Raw genomic sequence first — 17,183 nt, forward strand, 5'->3', positions numbered from 1 at the left:
GTCACAACTGGGAGGTGCTGCTCGGCACCCAGGGGTAGAGGCCTGGGATGCTGCTAAACATCCTAATGCACAGGACAGCCCTCCCAACAAAGAACTGTCCTGCCCCAAATGTCAATAGCGCCGAGTTGAGAAACCCTGGACACATTAATGGAAATTTCTCGGATTGTTAAGACTTCTAGGGAAAAAAAATCAATGCATGTCTTCATTAGAAATACCTGTGATAATTCTCTCATCCAACACTGAGTGCACATCTACAACATATACCAGGCACTGGGCACTAAGGTTACAGGGAGGAGTACGACCCTGGAGGAGCTCTGGGTCTGCAGTTCAGTAGGATGTGTGACCCAGTAGAGTTGCGTGCAAGGTGCAGCCATTATGCAGATCTCTACGGGGCACCTGTTGTCCAAGCAACGTGCTGGGTGCTGCAGATCAGTGCGAATGTGACAGAATCCACGTCTCCCAGGGAACACAGACAGTAAGTGATGCCATGATGCGTGCCGTGAGTGATGACAGAGGTGCAGGGCTCTGTGGGGACACGCAGCGAGGTGTGTGCTTGGGTGTACGTTGGGGTGAGGGGAGTACACCTTAGTGCAGTGGTCAGTAAGGTCTCCTGGAGGTGCTGAAGTTTCAGTTGAGACCTAAGAGATGAATAGGAGTTGGCAAGATCAGAGGATGAAGAAAGGATGCTTCAATCAGAGGGAACGGCAAGTTTGAAGACAGAGGGAGCAAAAGAGCACAGAGCATCAAAGGAACCAAACAGAGAGAGCCTGGCTTGGGCTGGAGTGTCACTTAAGGCAAAGAGTGGCAAGAAGCAAAGCCTGGGAGAGGAGCAGTGGGTGGCTCAAGGGGGCGTCTTGTGTGCCACGTTTAGGACTGTGCGCTTTTCCCAGAGGAGCCATTGAAGGATTTTTAAGCAAGAATGGCAGGCCAATTTTTGTTTGTATGTTTGTTTTTTTGAAAGGGGTAGATTGGGAGGGAAGAGGCATGGAATTTGGTGGATGGCTGTTGCAGTGACAGAGAGAGAGAGGGAGAAAGAGAGAGAGAAAACTTAGTCACTGCCCAGGAAACGAGGGGAGGCTCCTCAGAGGAGGTGCTGTATGAACTGAATCTGGAACAGTGAGTAAGGTTTCCTAGGTCGAGAAGGTAAGGGAAAGGCACTCCAGGCAACGGGCCAAGCACTGTACGGCCTGGAAGATCGTGGGGTGTTTGTAGACGATGAGCTATTTGGTGTGACCAGCATGATGTGCAGGGAAGAGGGGCTAAGATGAGGCCCAGTGCCAGCATCTGTATGACCCTGGCTTCTGGTTCACAACTAAAGTGACTGCAGAGGCCAAAGATACTGTTTGGCCCCTGCTTCTCCCACCTGTCCAGACAAGGTGCCCCTGCAGAAGGCAGACACAGAGATAAGCCAGAGTCCCATTGTAGAAGTGAGATGTACAGTGGGCTCCCTGTGTGCAGGTGAGATGTCTAGTGGGCATGGCTTACCTGGCATCTACCACACTCCTCCGTGTTTCCTCTTAGGGCACTCTCATTAATTGCACGGTTTCCACAAATCCATCTCTCCAACCCAGATTGCACTCCCGCATTCCAGTCTATGGCCCTAATTGCTTTCTGGCCATCTCTGTCTGGATGTCCCACAGGCTTCTCCAACAAAATTTGTACAAAACTGACCATATCAGTCAATAAGTATTTGCAGAATTGAATTGAATTTTCCTGCCAAACTCCTCAAAAGAGTTATCTCCTCAAAATTATCATTATTTGTAGACATGATTGTATACCTAAAACACCCAAGGGAATCAACTGAGAAATCTTTAGAAATAATAAGAGTTCAGAGACCCAGTTGGATGCCAGATGAATATATAAAAATCAATAGGTTTTCTGTATATCAGTAATAACCAGCTAGAAAAAAAATAATGGGAAAAAATGTCATTCACTAGAGCAAGAAAAAGGGCATAAAATGTCTAGGAATAACCTTAACAAGATGTGACTGAGACCTATATAAAGAAAAGTACAAACCTGTACTGAAAGATTAGCTGGTATTTATTGATTACGTATAGTGTGTCAGGTACTATACTGAGCATTTAGCAATTTAGAAGATATTATCACATTAATCTGTACAACCATCCTAGAAGTGGTTGTTAATTTTAAAGATGTTGAAATGAGAGTTGAAAGAGTTTACATAAATTGCCCACAAAGTATTAAGTGGCAAAACTGAAATTTGAACCGAAGGCTTTTTGTTTCCAAAACCCAAGCTTTTAACCTTTTCACGAAGCCACCTTCAGAATACGCCATACATACACAAATGGTAGGTTGGTAGGTGTCTTCTGGGTATTATAAAAAGATTAATTCGTTTCACTCATCCATTCATTCCAAAAATATCTGTGGAGTGACTGCTATGGGCAAGTATTGAGCTAGGTGCTAGAGATAAAACTATGAATGAAATCTCAAGGAGTCTATGGCTAGAGAAGCCACATAAACATATCATTATGTCACCATTGGTGAAAGCAGTGATATTCACTGGTTCACTAATTCATTCGCTAAGGATGAGCAAACAAAGGAAGAGTACTTGCCATTTATCTCGAGGGTTCCAAGAGGGCTCCCTGGAGGAGGTAACGAGTCTTAGTGTGCCTGGAGTCAGCTGGATGAGGGAAATAGAGAGAGAGCATTCCAAGCACAGAGAGCTGGGTAGGCAATGAATATGCATGAATCATTCATTCAACCAACAACTCTTGTGGGAGCGTCTGCTGTGTGCCAGGTACAGGTCTGGGAGCTGGAGAGAGAGTAGAAACAAAATAGCTCCCCTGCTCTTATGGAGATGGCATTGTATCGGGGTAGGGGGGCACTGAAAATAAACAAGAAAATAGATGTCAGAGGATGCTCAGTGCTGTGGAAAAAATAAAGCAGGAACCTGGAGGGCTGACGTGAGAGGAGGGAGGCTTGGATTTCATTTAGGGTGGGCTGTGAGGTGATGTTACTTGACTCAGGCTGAAGGAAGTGAGGGATCGGGTCACACAGCTCTTGGGGAAGAGCTTTCTGGGCTGGAGGTCGAGCAAGTGCAGGGTCCCAAGGCGGGCATGGGATGGGCTTAGGTATCATGGCCCATCACAGGTATGAAGGGATGAACGACAGGAGAGAAGGTCAGGGGCAGCGAGGTGTCCGTTCAAGTAGGGCTTCTGAGATGTGGCAAGGACTTCGGCTGCTGTGTTGAGTAGGATGAGAAGCCAGAGAGAAATCTTTTTAAACGTCCATAAAGGAAAAAAAATATTACCAAGAAAAAGACAGGTAAAGATGGCTGCCTGTAAAAACCAAACATTTCATTCTACATGAAAAAACTAAATGAAACAAAAAGAACACAACAGGGGAAAAGCAACCTTTTCAGCAAATATGACAAAAGAGTGAAATCCTGATTCTCTAAAGAGTTAGCACAAATTAATAAGAAAAATAGTAAGAACTCATGGAATATTTAAGAACATAAAATTTAGATACCTTTGTATGTCATCATAAAATTAAAAGGCCAAAATGACTACGAATGTATATGTAGCACACGTGATGCATAGAAGGTATAAATATGTAACTCAGTGAGAAAAAATAAACACCACAGTGGAAAATGAGACCAGAATTTCATCAGATAGTTCCTCAAGGGAGGAATTAAAATTATTGAGGGCATCTTCTTTATCCATGCATCTGTCGATGGGCATTTAGGTTGCTTCCATGACCTGGCTATTGTAAATAGTGCTGCAGTGAACATTGGGGTGCATGTGTCTTTTTGAATTATGGTTTTCTCCAGGTATATGCCCAGTAGTGGGATTGCTGGGTCATATGGTAATTCTATTTGTAGTTTTTTAAGGAACCTCCATACTGGGTTATAACTTTCTCAACTCACTAACCAACGTTTGATTCCCGGGAGACTTCCAAATGAGTCGGGGTTCCAGCCCTGTCTAACCCTCTCCAACAGCGCCTGCCACAGAGATCAGCCAGCCTCCTATGGACAGCACCCCCCCCCCCCCCAGAAACCAAAGCTGGATGCAGTTACCACTTAAGTGAACACTTGGTCTGGGACTCTGACCATGGAAAAGCATTTTCCACCGCACTGACCAGCATGCTGTCACCAGACTTTACTAAGAGTCCAGGTCTTACTTATAACAGAAAAAAATATGCAGAAACAATTTAAATGCTTGACAGAAGGAGAATGGTTGAGTAAATTCTAGTATAACCATATACTAGAACGCGGCACGTCCATTTAAAATGCTGTTTATGAGTTCAGTATCTTGGGGCGGGAGGGCTCACGTTGTCACGTTTCCTGAATTGTTGCAAAAGAAAACCGAGAAATGACCTGAACGGCCATCAGCAGGGGAGTGGTTGAATACATTGAGATACATCCAGGCTGTGGAATATTACACATTTATATAAAAAATCAGTTAGATATGGCTCTACTGACCTGGAAGGTGTCCCCGATGTAGTGTTAAATGAGAAAGCAGGTTGCAGAGAAGTGAGTGCAACTGCGATTTCATTTTTTAAAAAAAAGAATAAAAATTCTCCCGGAATGTGTCTTTGTTTGCATGAGAGGTGAGAAGGTTGGAGAGGAGAGAGTTACCTGCCGGTTAACTTTGGTAGCTTTGGAGTGGGTAGAAGGGAGAGAGATTGGCGACTCGTTTGTCCTTATACATCTTTGTGTTGCATGTATGCATAGCCATGTATATTACAAGTAACATTACCTTTTACAGCTTAAAACTGAAGAATAATTGACTGAAAAAAGAGCCCACAAAATTATATATATAATATTATCTCAACGATGTGAAATATGCATGGAAAAATCTAGAAAATAAAGAAAATATTAACATCGGTTGCCTCTGAGAGGAAGGCGAGATTGTAGTGTTTCCTCTTTTTTTAATTCTTGCCTATATTTTCCAGATTTTCTGCAAGGAGGAAGATATATACATTATTGTTTAAAATATAATGGCCTCTCCCTTCTCACCAGCCAATCTTGCCTTTACTTATTTACAGTCTGGCCTCTGTCCACCGTGTCACCTGCCACCTGTCTTTGCTGAAGTTCATGCATCCATTCTGCAAGTACTTATTGAATTCTCGGCACTGGGGATGCAACAGGAACCAGGACAGAGCTCCCACTCTCAGCATCCTTACCTCCAGAGGGACCATTTAGACATCAAACCGAGTGACCTCATCCCAGACCCTCACCTTAGCCTCCCTGTGGTGCTCAATGCCCTGAGTCACCTTCTTCTGTATGCAACTGCACTCTGGTTCTCCTCCCACCGTTATGCCTGCCTTCCTGCCTTCTACTCTGTCACCTTTCTTGTCCCTGTACACGGAAAGTGTTCCCAGGGTCTCTGTTTAGAGCCCCCCTGATTTCTTTCTCCGCAGCAAAGGCTGTTCATACCCAGGTTCTGAATCAGAGACTGCAGAGACCCACACAACAGATGGGGTGCTGGGGATGGTGGTGAATGTTGGTATCAGTGGTTGACCAGGACACGAATGAGGGTGGTCCTCAAGGTGTGACCCCTGTTGGGTCTATGCTCCGGGATCATTCTGTGCAGCCCTGTAGCACAGTATTGCCATGTGGAAGTATTTGCTTATGTCTGGGTCTATGATCCAGGCCCCAAGGCCCATCACAGGGTCTAACCTAGAGGAATGAATGAATGAGTGAGTGAATGACATAGTGCAATGACATCACCAGACAGATTTCAGAGACATGAGCTGAGTAGATCTGGTGCCAGTGCCAGTGGGGTGAAGTTCAGGAACATGAACCAGGGGGCTCCTTTAAAAGTTGTGGAGATAGGAGCTTTATTTCATTATTACTGTAGTTGAATATTTTTTCTGGGTTCTGAGCCATTTATGTCTTCCTTTAGGAACTAACTTATTCAAGACCCTGTCCAGCTTTTTAATTATAGTGCTTGTTGTTTTCCTACTGGTTACTAATAGCTCTTTCTGTATTAACTGTTCTATTGAGACTTTTCTACCTAACCATTTTGTGTGCCTTTTGATTTTGTTTCTATTTTTGACCTACACATACTTTCTGTATAAACTATCAGTCTTGTAGTATCTTTCACAGCTTTTTTTTTTTTTTTTTTTGCGGTACGCGGGCCTCTCACTGTTGTGGCCTCTCCCGTTGCGGAGCACAGGCTCCGGAAGCGCAGGCTCAGCGGCCATGGCTCACGGGCCCAGCCGCTCCGCGGCATGTGGGATCTTCCCGGACCGGGGCACGAACCCGTGTCCCCCGCATCGGCAGGCGGACTCTCAACCACTGCGCCACCAGGGAAGCCCTCTTCCACAGCTTTTACATTCAGAAAATCACAGTCAGATAATTATTTGTGTATATGTTCTTCTATTTTTTGACTTTTTAAAAAACTTAGTTTAGTATATGGTGTGAATTGACAAGATAACTTAATTCTTTTCTCAAACAGTTAATTAGTTGACCTTGCAAAATGTTTTTCTTTTCTCACTGATTTTTAATGCTTATATATATTTTAATTTTTACGTCTATTTAAAGCTATTGCTGTAATACTGTGTCATGTTCTGCCTGTCCACCCTTGGGCCACCTCCACACTATTTTCAAAGCATCATTCGGTGATTCTGTTTAGTATCTTGTAGAATGAGAATACTACAGTTTATACCTTTTCAAAAAATATCCATTGTCTGCGACTGTCTATTTCTTCCAGTTAAACTTAGGCACGCTTTTACTAAATTTAAAACAGGTTATTGGGCTTTTGATCAGAATTGCACTAAGCTTATAAATTAACTTTTCAAAAGGTTAATATTCCAAATTAACCTTTCAGAAGTTAGTCTTCCACTCAAGATTACATATGTCTCTCCAATTATTCAAATTTTTTATCCTTCTCTAAATGTTATTTTTATACAGTGACTGCCTGTTTCTTATTAAGTTTCTTTCCACTTATTATACGCATTTTGTAGTTATCATAAATAAGACCTTTTTTCTTTATATTTTTATCTGTCACTTGCATATGGAAAATGTCATTGATTTTGTGTTTGGCTACTTTACTGAAATTTATTAGTTCTAATAGCATCCTAATTGATTCTCCTGGGTTTTCTGGGTATATTACTATATCATTTGCAAGCCATAATTCTGCTTGCTCCTTTCTCCTTTCTTTTTCTTGCATCGCATGGATTAGCTCTTCCAATAAAGCATGAAATCTCAGAGGTGATAGTAGCATTTCTATCTCATTCCTGATCTTAATCAGGCATTTCACCGTAAGTAGGATGTAAGTTATTGTTTTAAAATGGATGCTCTATCATGCTAAGGAAATATTCTTTCTCCTACTTCCAAATGCTTATTTTAATCAGGGTTACATGTCTAATTTTATTAAATGCCCATTTAGCATTTATTCATAAGACCTTAGCTTTTTTTTCCTCTTTAAATGGGATACTTTGTGTTATCCCTCTTTTCTGTTAAAAGAGATTTTTCAATATTAAAGTCATTTTAGAGATTAACTGTCCTTGTCAGTTAATCCCTAAAGTGGGCTTTAAAAAAATTAGTGTTGAGTCAGTTTATCAGCATCATAGTTAAGGTGGATCTGAAGTGGATTGCTTACTTTTGAATCCCATCTCTGAGTAACGGGGTGGCTTGGACCCCTTCCTCAATTTCTCTTTGCCTTAGTTCTTCATCTGTAAAATGGAGGTGATACGAATAGTATCCACCTTCTAGGGCTGTTGTGAGGATTAATCAAATTAATATATGTGAAGTTCTCAGAGGAGTGTCTAGCCAAACACTCACTGAATACAAGCACTATATTAAATTAATGAGAACTTACCATGTGTCTGGTACTGAGCTTGGGCTATGGATTCAAAGACGGGAAAACTCAAGTATGGTCTTTCTTCTCATGGAGCTTACAGCCTGGCAAGAAAACAGATACTCATGAATTAATCACATGGAAGCATGGGCATTTGCTTCTGTGATAAGTGCTACCAAGGAGAGGTGATGTATCATGAGAGCGTATAATAGGGGGTTTGAACTAGTCAAGGAGAGACAGTTGACTAGACATCTGGAAGAGAGAACAGCATACCCAAAGGCCCTGTGGCTGTGCAGTGAGAGTGTGGCCAGTACAAAGGACTGAGAAGGGCGGGGTTTTTTTTTCTGACAGATATACATCTGTGACACATATCATCGTGTAAATTTAAGACATACAGCCTGATGGTTTGATTTATGTATATTGTGAAATGATTACCACGATAGGCTCAGCTAACAACCATTATCTCATATAAAAACAATAAAAAGAAAAGAAGAAAGGAACAAATGTTCTCTTTGTGATGAGAACTCTTAGGAGCTACTCTCCGAACAACTTACCTGGATATCACACAGCAGTGTTAGCGATAGTCGTCATGTTGTGTGTTACATCACTAGTACTTATTTATTTTACAAGTGGAATTTTGTACCTTTTGACCACCTTCCTCCAATTCCCCTTCCCCACCCCCCGCCTCTGATAACTACAAGTCTGATCTGTTTTTCTATGAGTTTGTTTTTTTTTGGTTTTTTTTGTTTGTTTGTTCAGGTTCCACATATAAGTGATATCATACAGTTATTTATCTTTTTTTCTCTGACTTATTTCACTTAGCATAATGCCTTCGAGGTCCATTCATGGTGTTGCAAATGGTAAGGTTTCCTTTTTTTTTTTATGGCTGAATAATATTTGTGTGTGTGTGTGTGTGTGTGTGTGTATGTATCTCACAACTAATTTATCCATTCATCTATCGATGCACACTTAGGTTGTTTCCATGTCTTGTTTATTGTAAGTAATGCTTCTATGAACGTGGAGGTGCAGATATCTTTTCGAGTTAGTGTTTTTGTTACATTTGAGTATATTCCCAGAAGTGGAATTGCTGGATCATGTGATAGTTCTATTCTTAATTTTTTGAGGATCCTCCATACTGTTTTCAGCAGTGGCTGCACCAATTTACAATCCCACCAACAGTGCACAAGAGCTCCATTTTCTCTACATCCCTGCCAGCATTTGTTATCTCTTGTCTTTTTGATGATGGCCATTCTAACAGGCATGAGGTTATATCTCATTGTGTTTTTAACTGGCATTTCCGTAATGACTAGCGATGTTGAGCATCTTTTCATGTACCTGTTGGCCTTTTATATATGTTCTTTGGAAAAATGTCTGTTCAAGTCCTTTAGAAGGGTGGGGTTTGGCTGGAAAGCTAGTGGACACAAGGGTAAGAGGTCACTAAGGGCCAAACCATACAGAGACCCTCATAAGTCTACAAGTGATTTTTCCTTACTGAAGAGCAATGATGAGCTATGGGAGGTTTGATGTCGGTGGAGGAAAGGGGAGGTCACCTGATCAGATTTCTGTTTTGAAAAGACACCCCCAGCTGTAGTGTTGGCAAGGACCAGCGTAAACGCAGTTGACCAGTTAGGAGGTAGTTTTTATGGCAGTCTGGGGGAGAGATGCTGTGGGGTCAAGGGAAGTAGAGACAGAGACAGGGTGATCGGTTGTCCATGGGGTTGTGAAGGAGAGGAAAGTGTCAGGAAAGGGTAGGTGGAGGACATCACGAGCCTGAACATCCCGAAGGAGGTGTCAGGTCTGGAGCTCGGAGAGAGGTCTGGCCTGGACTGTGAAGTTGTGAGTCATCCGTGCACAAGGGGAGGTCCTCTAGACCAGACGGAGAGGAGGAGAGGCCCCAACACTGAGCCTGGAGAGGAGCCAGAGAAAGAGCCATGGGAGGAAGGATGGAGCGTGAGCGGTATGGGAGGAAGCCGGGGACCAGGCTGCTCAAAGCATCATTGCATCTGCAGGGCACCAGGTAAACAAGCAGGCTCTCTGGCCCCTCCCAGGTGCTGTACATCAGAATCTAAATGTCAGCCAGGTCCCCAGGTGCTGCTCATGTGCAGTGTAGTCTGAGATGCCCTGGCCCGGGAGGGGTGATTCCAGAAGGGAGGCAACAGTGTTAGAGGCAGCTGAGAGGTCTATTAAAATGAGGACTGAACAGTGTCCACTGGACCCATCGGTGACCTTAGACCTGTTTGGGTGGATTGACAGGACCAGGAGGCAGAACTGACGGGCTGGGGGTAAGGAAATAGAGACAGAAAGGACAGACAGGTTGTGTTTTCTAACACTTTGGCTGAGAAGGGGAAAAGAGAGACGAGGCTGGAGGGAGAAGAGAAGTGGAATGGGGAGTTGGTTTTTTAAGGAGAGTCTTGAACACATTTAAAATGGGAAAGTTCCAGTGGAGAGGAAATGATTGAACACTTGGAACGTATATAAGAGAGAAACGTATATAAGGTTCTTGAAGATTAGGCAAGGATGGGATCCAAAGGGCACATAGAAGGGATATGTTTAGATTGCAGGAGGGCTAGTTGATCTGCAAGAGGAAGGAAGACCGTGTGGGGCAGGCTAGACGGATTTGGAATTGGGAAGACAACGGAATCCCCACTGATGGCATTTATTCTCTATGGAGATGGGAAGAGGGGGCTGGGGCTGAGAAGAGGAGGCTGGAGGGTCAGGAGGCCGTGGAAAATGGAGAAAATTTGAAATCATCAGTCTGGCATTTAATGTTGTAAAGAGGAAGTTCCACCTGGTCTGCTGGCCTTTTAGTTCAAACTCTGAGCGTTGTTTCCTACCTCAAGCGTTGTTCTAAGGCTTGAGTACAACGATGCCCATTTTATCATCTGGACAGCTCACGGCACAAGCAAGCTGGCACTCAGTGTATCAGTCACCCACCTTCCTTCCCTCTGCACTGAGCATGGGCTGGTCCAGAGGAAACACTTGGAAGAGGGGGTTCATGAGCCTCTAACACACTGCTCCCATCTCTCTGGGAGATTCTCAGAGCTCTTCTGGCCGTACTGAACAGCCCCCTTTCTCTCTCCCAGGCCAGAACTGCACGTTCCAACTGCAGGGTCCCAATGGCACCGTTGAGAGCCCAGGGTTCCCGTATGGCTACCCCAATTACGCCAACTGCACGTGGACCATCACAGCGGAGGACCAGCATCGGATCCAGCTTGTGTTCCAGTCCTTCGCCCTGGAGGAGGACTTTGACGTCCTGTCGGTGTTTGATGGGCCACCCCAGCCAGAGAACCTGCGAACCAGGTATCACCCCCTCCTCCCCGTGGCCAACAGCTGGGCCTGAGCCAAGCTTGCTGAGAGGAAGAACCAGGCAGGGTGAATTGTCATCAAGAAAGACCTCTGTTTTTATGAGGTCTGCCCTGAACTCCTCGGCTTTCTTTACGTTTCCCAATTCCTTTCTCCTGCTTAGAAGTTCCCAGCAGACAGGAGGTTTTGTAGGACAATTGGGAAGACTAGATAAAAAACACACGGAGCAATTCAAGTCTTTCTATTACAACTGATTTCGCATGCATATGTGTGTATGTGTGCACACCTGTTGGTGTATATTCTTTGCACACACAGAAATATATCCCTTGGACCCAGCAGATATGAACTGAAGGCTAGTAGCAACTATGTCTTACATCCCCGACTTGAAAACCATCAATACTTTGTTGGATTTTGCCTTGCATTTGCGTGGCTTTGGCTGTGGGTACAGAATTGAGAATTTAGGGAAGTTTCTACTTTTTAAACCGCAGCGCACTCGATAGAAGAGGGAACAATGGAGAGGACAAGATTGCTTTCCCGTGCTTCTGAGCTACCTCCCAAGGGGAGAGTTCACATCAAGGAGGGAGACAGGGAGGAAGGCTCCCACCTCTGCAGGAAGAGCAGACTTTGGGGGGGCAAAGATCAAGGCCCCAGGGTCATAGCTGTCCAGGTTTTGTTGACCTGGTGGCCTGCCGTGCCTCCATTGCAAGACTTGTCCTGGTCCTGCAAGATACGCTTTGAGCTCCCAGGGAGACAAAGGGTTCATGGCTTACCAGCCAAGCCCTGGGGACCCCGGGGTCCTCAAGGCTTGTTTAAGATGCTCTTGGATCAGAGTCACAGACAACATTCCCAGGACTGAGCCAGCCCTCTTCTTGCTTGCTCCCTGCCCTCTCAGGGCAGTGCAGAGGTGAGCTGCCATGTCTGCAGCTGGGATGGGCATCTGGGGCTCCCCTGACTAGTGGTTCCTCTTAGACAAGACCAGGCTTGTCCATCTGCCCTTGACATTGCACAGGGATTGGCACACAGTAGGTGTTCAGTGAAACTTGGGTGGAGGGACTGGAGTGCTCTTCACTTACTCATCCCACAAATATTTCATGAGCACCTAGTATGTTCCAGACACTGGCCTGGGTGCTGGGGACGCAGCAGTGAGCAAAACAAAGCTACTGTCTTCAGGGACGTGACATGCTCATTGGGAAGGGGGCAGGCCTGGACTTGAATATGTGAGTTTAGAGTTCAAGGACATCGGGGCTAGAGATGTGAAGCTGGGAGACTAGGACTGGTTGGTGCTTAAAACCAGGAGGCTGGACGAGGTCACCATCAGATGTCGAGCTCCAGTGACCCCATCGGTGGGGCACCGGCGCAGACCCTTGAGGGATGTTGAAAGACAGAAAGTCAGATCAGGCCAGTGGGGCGGTTAGTCGGGGTGCAGATGACTGGAGGCCTATTCTGCGTCCTGAAGTTCTTCCAGCTCTTTTTTCTCTTTAGGCAGGGTCCACGCACGTGTGGTCAAAGCTCTATCTTCTGCCATTTGAGTTCTCTGGTTCTGAGAGTGTGGTGTGGAAGACCCCCGGAGGTGGGATGGCTCCGGCCGGGAAGGGCGGGAGTTCTGGGACCTAAGGAGGTGGTCCTGGCAGGGGGTCCCTGGATGTATTCCCAGCCAGGGCACAGCCCACTCTGGCCAACCAGCCGTGTTTGAGGAGAAGGCTCCTGGGTTTTGCACCTCCACAAGGTCATCCCTGCTCGGGCTCCTCATGCCCGTCATCTGCCTGATGTGCCCATTTTGGTTCATTTCAGAATTATATAGTTTTCCCATACAGCATTTCTACCTCCACGCTATCTGGGATCACGTCCGCTTTCATGTATCTGCTCCCGCGCATTTGCATTTTCTTTCTTTTTACTTACTTAGTCTTGCCAGAAGCTTGCCTATTTTATTGGTCTTTTAAGAGTCCCAACTCTAGGGCTATCAGTTTTATCCCTTTCCTATTACCTGACTTGTTGACTTCTGCTTTTATCTTTATTCATTCTTCCCTCCCACTTACCTTGGGCGGGTGGTGTTCTTTTGCTGTTTTCATGAACTGAATTAGTTTCATTACCTCTTGTTGGATGTTAAAATCATTGAGGCATTTTCCCCTAAGTGCAGCCTTGACCATATTGCATACATTTTGATGATAGCCGTTATTTTTAGAATAAATAATTCTAACTGCAGTTTTGTTCCTTCCTTGACTCTAGGGTTTTTTCCCTCAAAATTTCCAAGTAGTATTTTTTTATACGTAAGAAGTTATTATCTAGTTGTACAGCATTATGTTCAGATTCTGATTTCTATTTTGGGGAAGTTGTTGCCTTTTTTTCTCAGTATGAGATCATTTTTGGTGAACGTTCTGAGTATTTGAAAAGAACATGTATTCTGTGGTGGAAGGGTGAACAAATTCATGTTATTAATATTGTTTAATTTTTCTCATTTCTTATTTATTGTCTAAGTGATTTTTGTCAAGGATAAGCAACTTATTGTTTTCACATTTTCACTATTATTTTTACCATTTTCTCGCTTTATTTCTAAGTTTTTACTTTACATATGTTGATGTTATTTCTTCAGTATGTCAGTATTTGTAAACATCAGATCTTCAGAGTGAATTATAATTCTTCCAATGTAAAAGTTATATTTATCCCCCTTTTTTGCCTTAAATTCTACTTTGATACTAGTTTTACCACTTTATTATCTTTTAGGTTTGCGTTTATCACCCATCTTTGCTAATTTCTCTATTTTTAATGCTTCTATGTCATTGTTTTCTATGTCTCTTTTAGAGTTTTGTTTTTAAATCTTTCATGAGAGTTTTTACTCTTTAACAGAAAGCTTTAATTCACTCACAATTTTTGGTGATAACTGATGTATCTGTTCTTGTATAATATTTAATACTTTCTGTTTTTAAGCTTCCTTACTATGATTTCCGTTTCTCCATCTTTAAGCACAAGTGTTCTTTACCTCGTCTCTGATTTTTATTCTGCTAGTGGTTAAAGTTACTTCTTGAGAACACATTTTAAGCTATATTTCTCTGTCAGCATCCTGTCTAGTGAACCTTTTTCTTAGTCAGGTCTCAATAGCACTGCATCTTTGTAGAAATTCCTTAGTGTTTGTAGCATGTAGGTGTCTGTCTCTTTTTCCTAGTTTCCCACATGGATATATATAGTCTCTCTTTTTATATACCTCAGACTATTTCCATGACAACTTGGGAGGTCAGGTTGAAGGAGAGTATAACATGTTGCCTTGGCTCTCCGTCTTGAACTGGAAATCTCTCTTAAGATTTTTGTTCTTTTTTGATTTGCTGTCATGAATAGAATTATTTTTCATTATATTTTATTTTTGGATGATTCACTGCTAATATGTAGAAATATAATTGATATTTGTATATTGATCTTGTATCCCATGACCTGGCTGAGCTTCTTATTAATAGTTGATAGTTTTTTAAAAATATCTGGGAATAAAAAAAGTTTTTGTTCTTTTTCAATCTTTTTTTTTTTTTTTTGCGGTATGCGGGCCTCTCCCTGTTGCGGCCTCTCCCGTTGCGGAGCACAGGCTCTGGACGTGCAGGCTCAGTGGCCATGGCTCACGGGCCCAGCTGCTCCGCGGCATGTGGGATCTTCCCAGACCGGGGCATGAACCCGTGTCCCCTGCATCGGCAGGCGGACTCTCAGCCACTGTGCCACCAGGGAAGCCCCTGTTTCAATCTTGATGCCATTTATTTATTTATGCTTAATTGCAGCAGATAGAATATTGACTATACTCAATATTCAATATAATATTGAACAGAAATGGTGAGGGTGGACATCCTTACCTTGTTCTTAATCTTAAAATACTCAGTCTTTCACCATTAAGTGTGATGTTGGCTGTAGGTGTTTGGTAGATGTCCTTCTAAGGAAGGTGTTTAAGCAGAGAATTTTGGCGTGGTCTGGCTGCAGCGTGGAAAATGCGTTAAGGTAGGGGCCAGACTGGTGTCTGCCAGGCCAGGCTAGAGATGGAGGTAACCTGAGCTAGAATAATGAAGAGAGAAGATGGCGTGGGTTTGTATGATGTTATGGGACAGTGCGGTACTTGGAATTAAGGGTGGGTTTATAGGGATTGTAGAGTGCGAGTCTGAAAAAAGGAAGGGGGTGGAGGATGACCCCACACTGTCTGGCTTGGAAGCAGAGAACAAGCTAGGTCAGCCTGACGTGAATTCCAGTCTCCAGGAAAATGTGTTCTCGAGGCATCCCAGGGTATTTTGTGCACTGATGTTTCTCGTCATTCGTCTAGCAGAACAGGTAGGTCACCTCCTCTCACAGTGTTTTCCCGTGAGACAGGAGGGTACGGTGGTGACAGGCCAAGATTTATACCCAGCTGGCTTCTACATTTATTTGCGCCGTGACCTCCGCAAAGTTTGGCTTCTCTGAGACTCATTTATTAAATGGAGGTGATACTGACCCACCTCACAGGGTTGTGTATATGAGCCACCTCCTAGGATCCCCTGCTGCTCCATAAACATTATTTGCATCTTTCCTGGCCTTCTGCTCTTAGGAATTCAGACTGCTCTGGAGCGCTTTTATGCCTGTCTTGACGCTTCCTCTGTGGCCTGCCCATTAGACTTTTTAGATCTGGGAGATGCAGGTGTGGAGGACGGACATCCGAGAAGAGACTGGGCTCAGGGGAAGTCATTCGTTGTGGGTGGCATTGCTCATCCCACGGTAGCCCAGCAGTGGGGCCGGACTGACAAGAAGCCTGCAGTGGGGTTCTCTCTGCATCACTTGGGGCTTTCGTCTCAGACTTGACAGGTGTAAGTTTTGTGATTCTGCTCTTTGAGCATTTTAATGCATTTCTCTTTTCTCCCTTTACCTTCAGTCCTTTTCAATTTATTTATGGATGCATTCCAGCAAAAGGCTGGAGTCACCTCCCCACCCCAGTCCTCAGCCGTCTTTACACTCATCTTTCTCCAGCTGCTAGCTCATGGGTGGTGCTGTGAGCAGCAAGCTTCCCTCCTAGTTACATTCTAAGCTCCTTGAAGCTGGGAGTCAAGCCTTCTACCACGTTTGGCTGTGCCTGAGCCATGCAGTGAAATATACATCTTGCACCTGCAAGACATGAGTTCCAGCACCTCGCTAGCTGCTTGGCGTAGACAGGTCACTTTGACTCTTATCCTCAGTATCTTCATCCATGAAGTGGATGTATCAGTATCTACCCCATAGGTTGGTTGGTAAGGATTACATTAAATAGTGTGTGTAAACTGCTTTGAACTGTAATGAGATATAAACAAAAGAAATACTTGTATGTTGGTAGAAAGAAAATTAGAAAACACAGTTAAGCAAAAAGACACACACACACCCACACACACACACACACACACACAACCAACACATTTATATGACATGAAGTAGAACAGTGGTTTTCAACTGAAGGTGATTTTGACCCCAAGGGGACATTTGGCAATGTCTGGAGACATTTTTGGTTGTCACAACTGGAGAGGGGCCCTGGCATCTAGTGGATCAAGGCCAGGGATGCTGCTAAGTGTCCTGCCATGCACAAGACAGCTGCAACAAATGCCAATGATGCTGAGGCTGAGAAATCCCGAGGCAGGTGATTAAGGAGGAGTGAAGGCCTTTAGCGTCAGACATACCTGTGTGCTAATCCTATTTCTGTGTCAGTGACCTTGGACAAGTGAGTCAACCTATCTGAGCTTCAGTTCCCTCCTCTGCAAAATGGGGAGCTCTCAGTGATGCTAGGTACTGACAGCTGCATCTGGCATCCTTAAAGAAGAGGTACCAGTAGGCACACTGCATACAGCTTGTTCTATATGCAGATGCCATTCATCTCCCAACAACTCCCTTTCTCCACCAGGAGTTCACAGCCACTTTCTCGAGAGCATCTCGCATTTCATCTAGAGCTATTCATAAGCAACAACATCCCAGGGTGCCAGAAGGCAGCGTCTGGCTGCTTGAAATTAAATTTACAAATAGAAGCTGATCAGGTTCTTCCCATAGTGGATCCGGGTGGGAAATGGGAGTAGGAGCTGGTCCTGAAGGCTGGGGAGCCTGTAGGAGTTTGGAAATTAGGCAGAAAAGAACAAAGAGCCTCCCAGATAATGCAGTGTCAGC

At 44.2% G+C, this 17,183-nt stretch overlaps 1 protein-coding gene across 2 annotated transcripts in view; it reads left to right on the forward strand.

The window, feature by feature from the left end:
- Positions 1-17,183, forward strand: part of CSMD2 (CUB and Sushi multiple domains 2) — a 665,093-nt gene that overhangs the window by 50,934 nt on the left and 596,976 nt on the right. For both annotated transcript variants that reach the window (XM_029230811.1, XM_029230813.1), the window contains exon 2: positions 10,847-11,063. In XM_029230811.1, coding sequence (XP_029086644.1) covers positions 10,847-11,063 — 217 coding nt within the window. The remainder of the gene's footprint in view (positions 1-10,846; positions 11,064-17,183) is intronic.

The sequence above is a fragment of the Monodon monoceros genome, unplaced genomic scaffold (assembly GCF_005190385.1).
Source record: "Monodon monoceros isolate NGI ecotype Baffin Bay Population unplaced genomic scaffold, NGI_Narwhal_1 Super_Scaffold_18, whole genome shotgun sequence".
NCBI classification, from domain to species: domain Eukaryota; kingdom Metazoa; phylum Chordata; class Mammalia; order Artiodactyla; family Monodontidae; genus Monodon; species Monodon monoceros.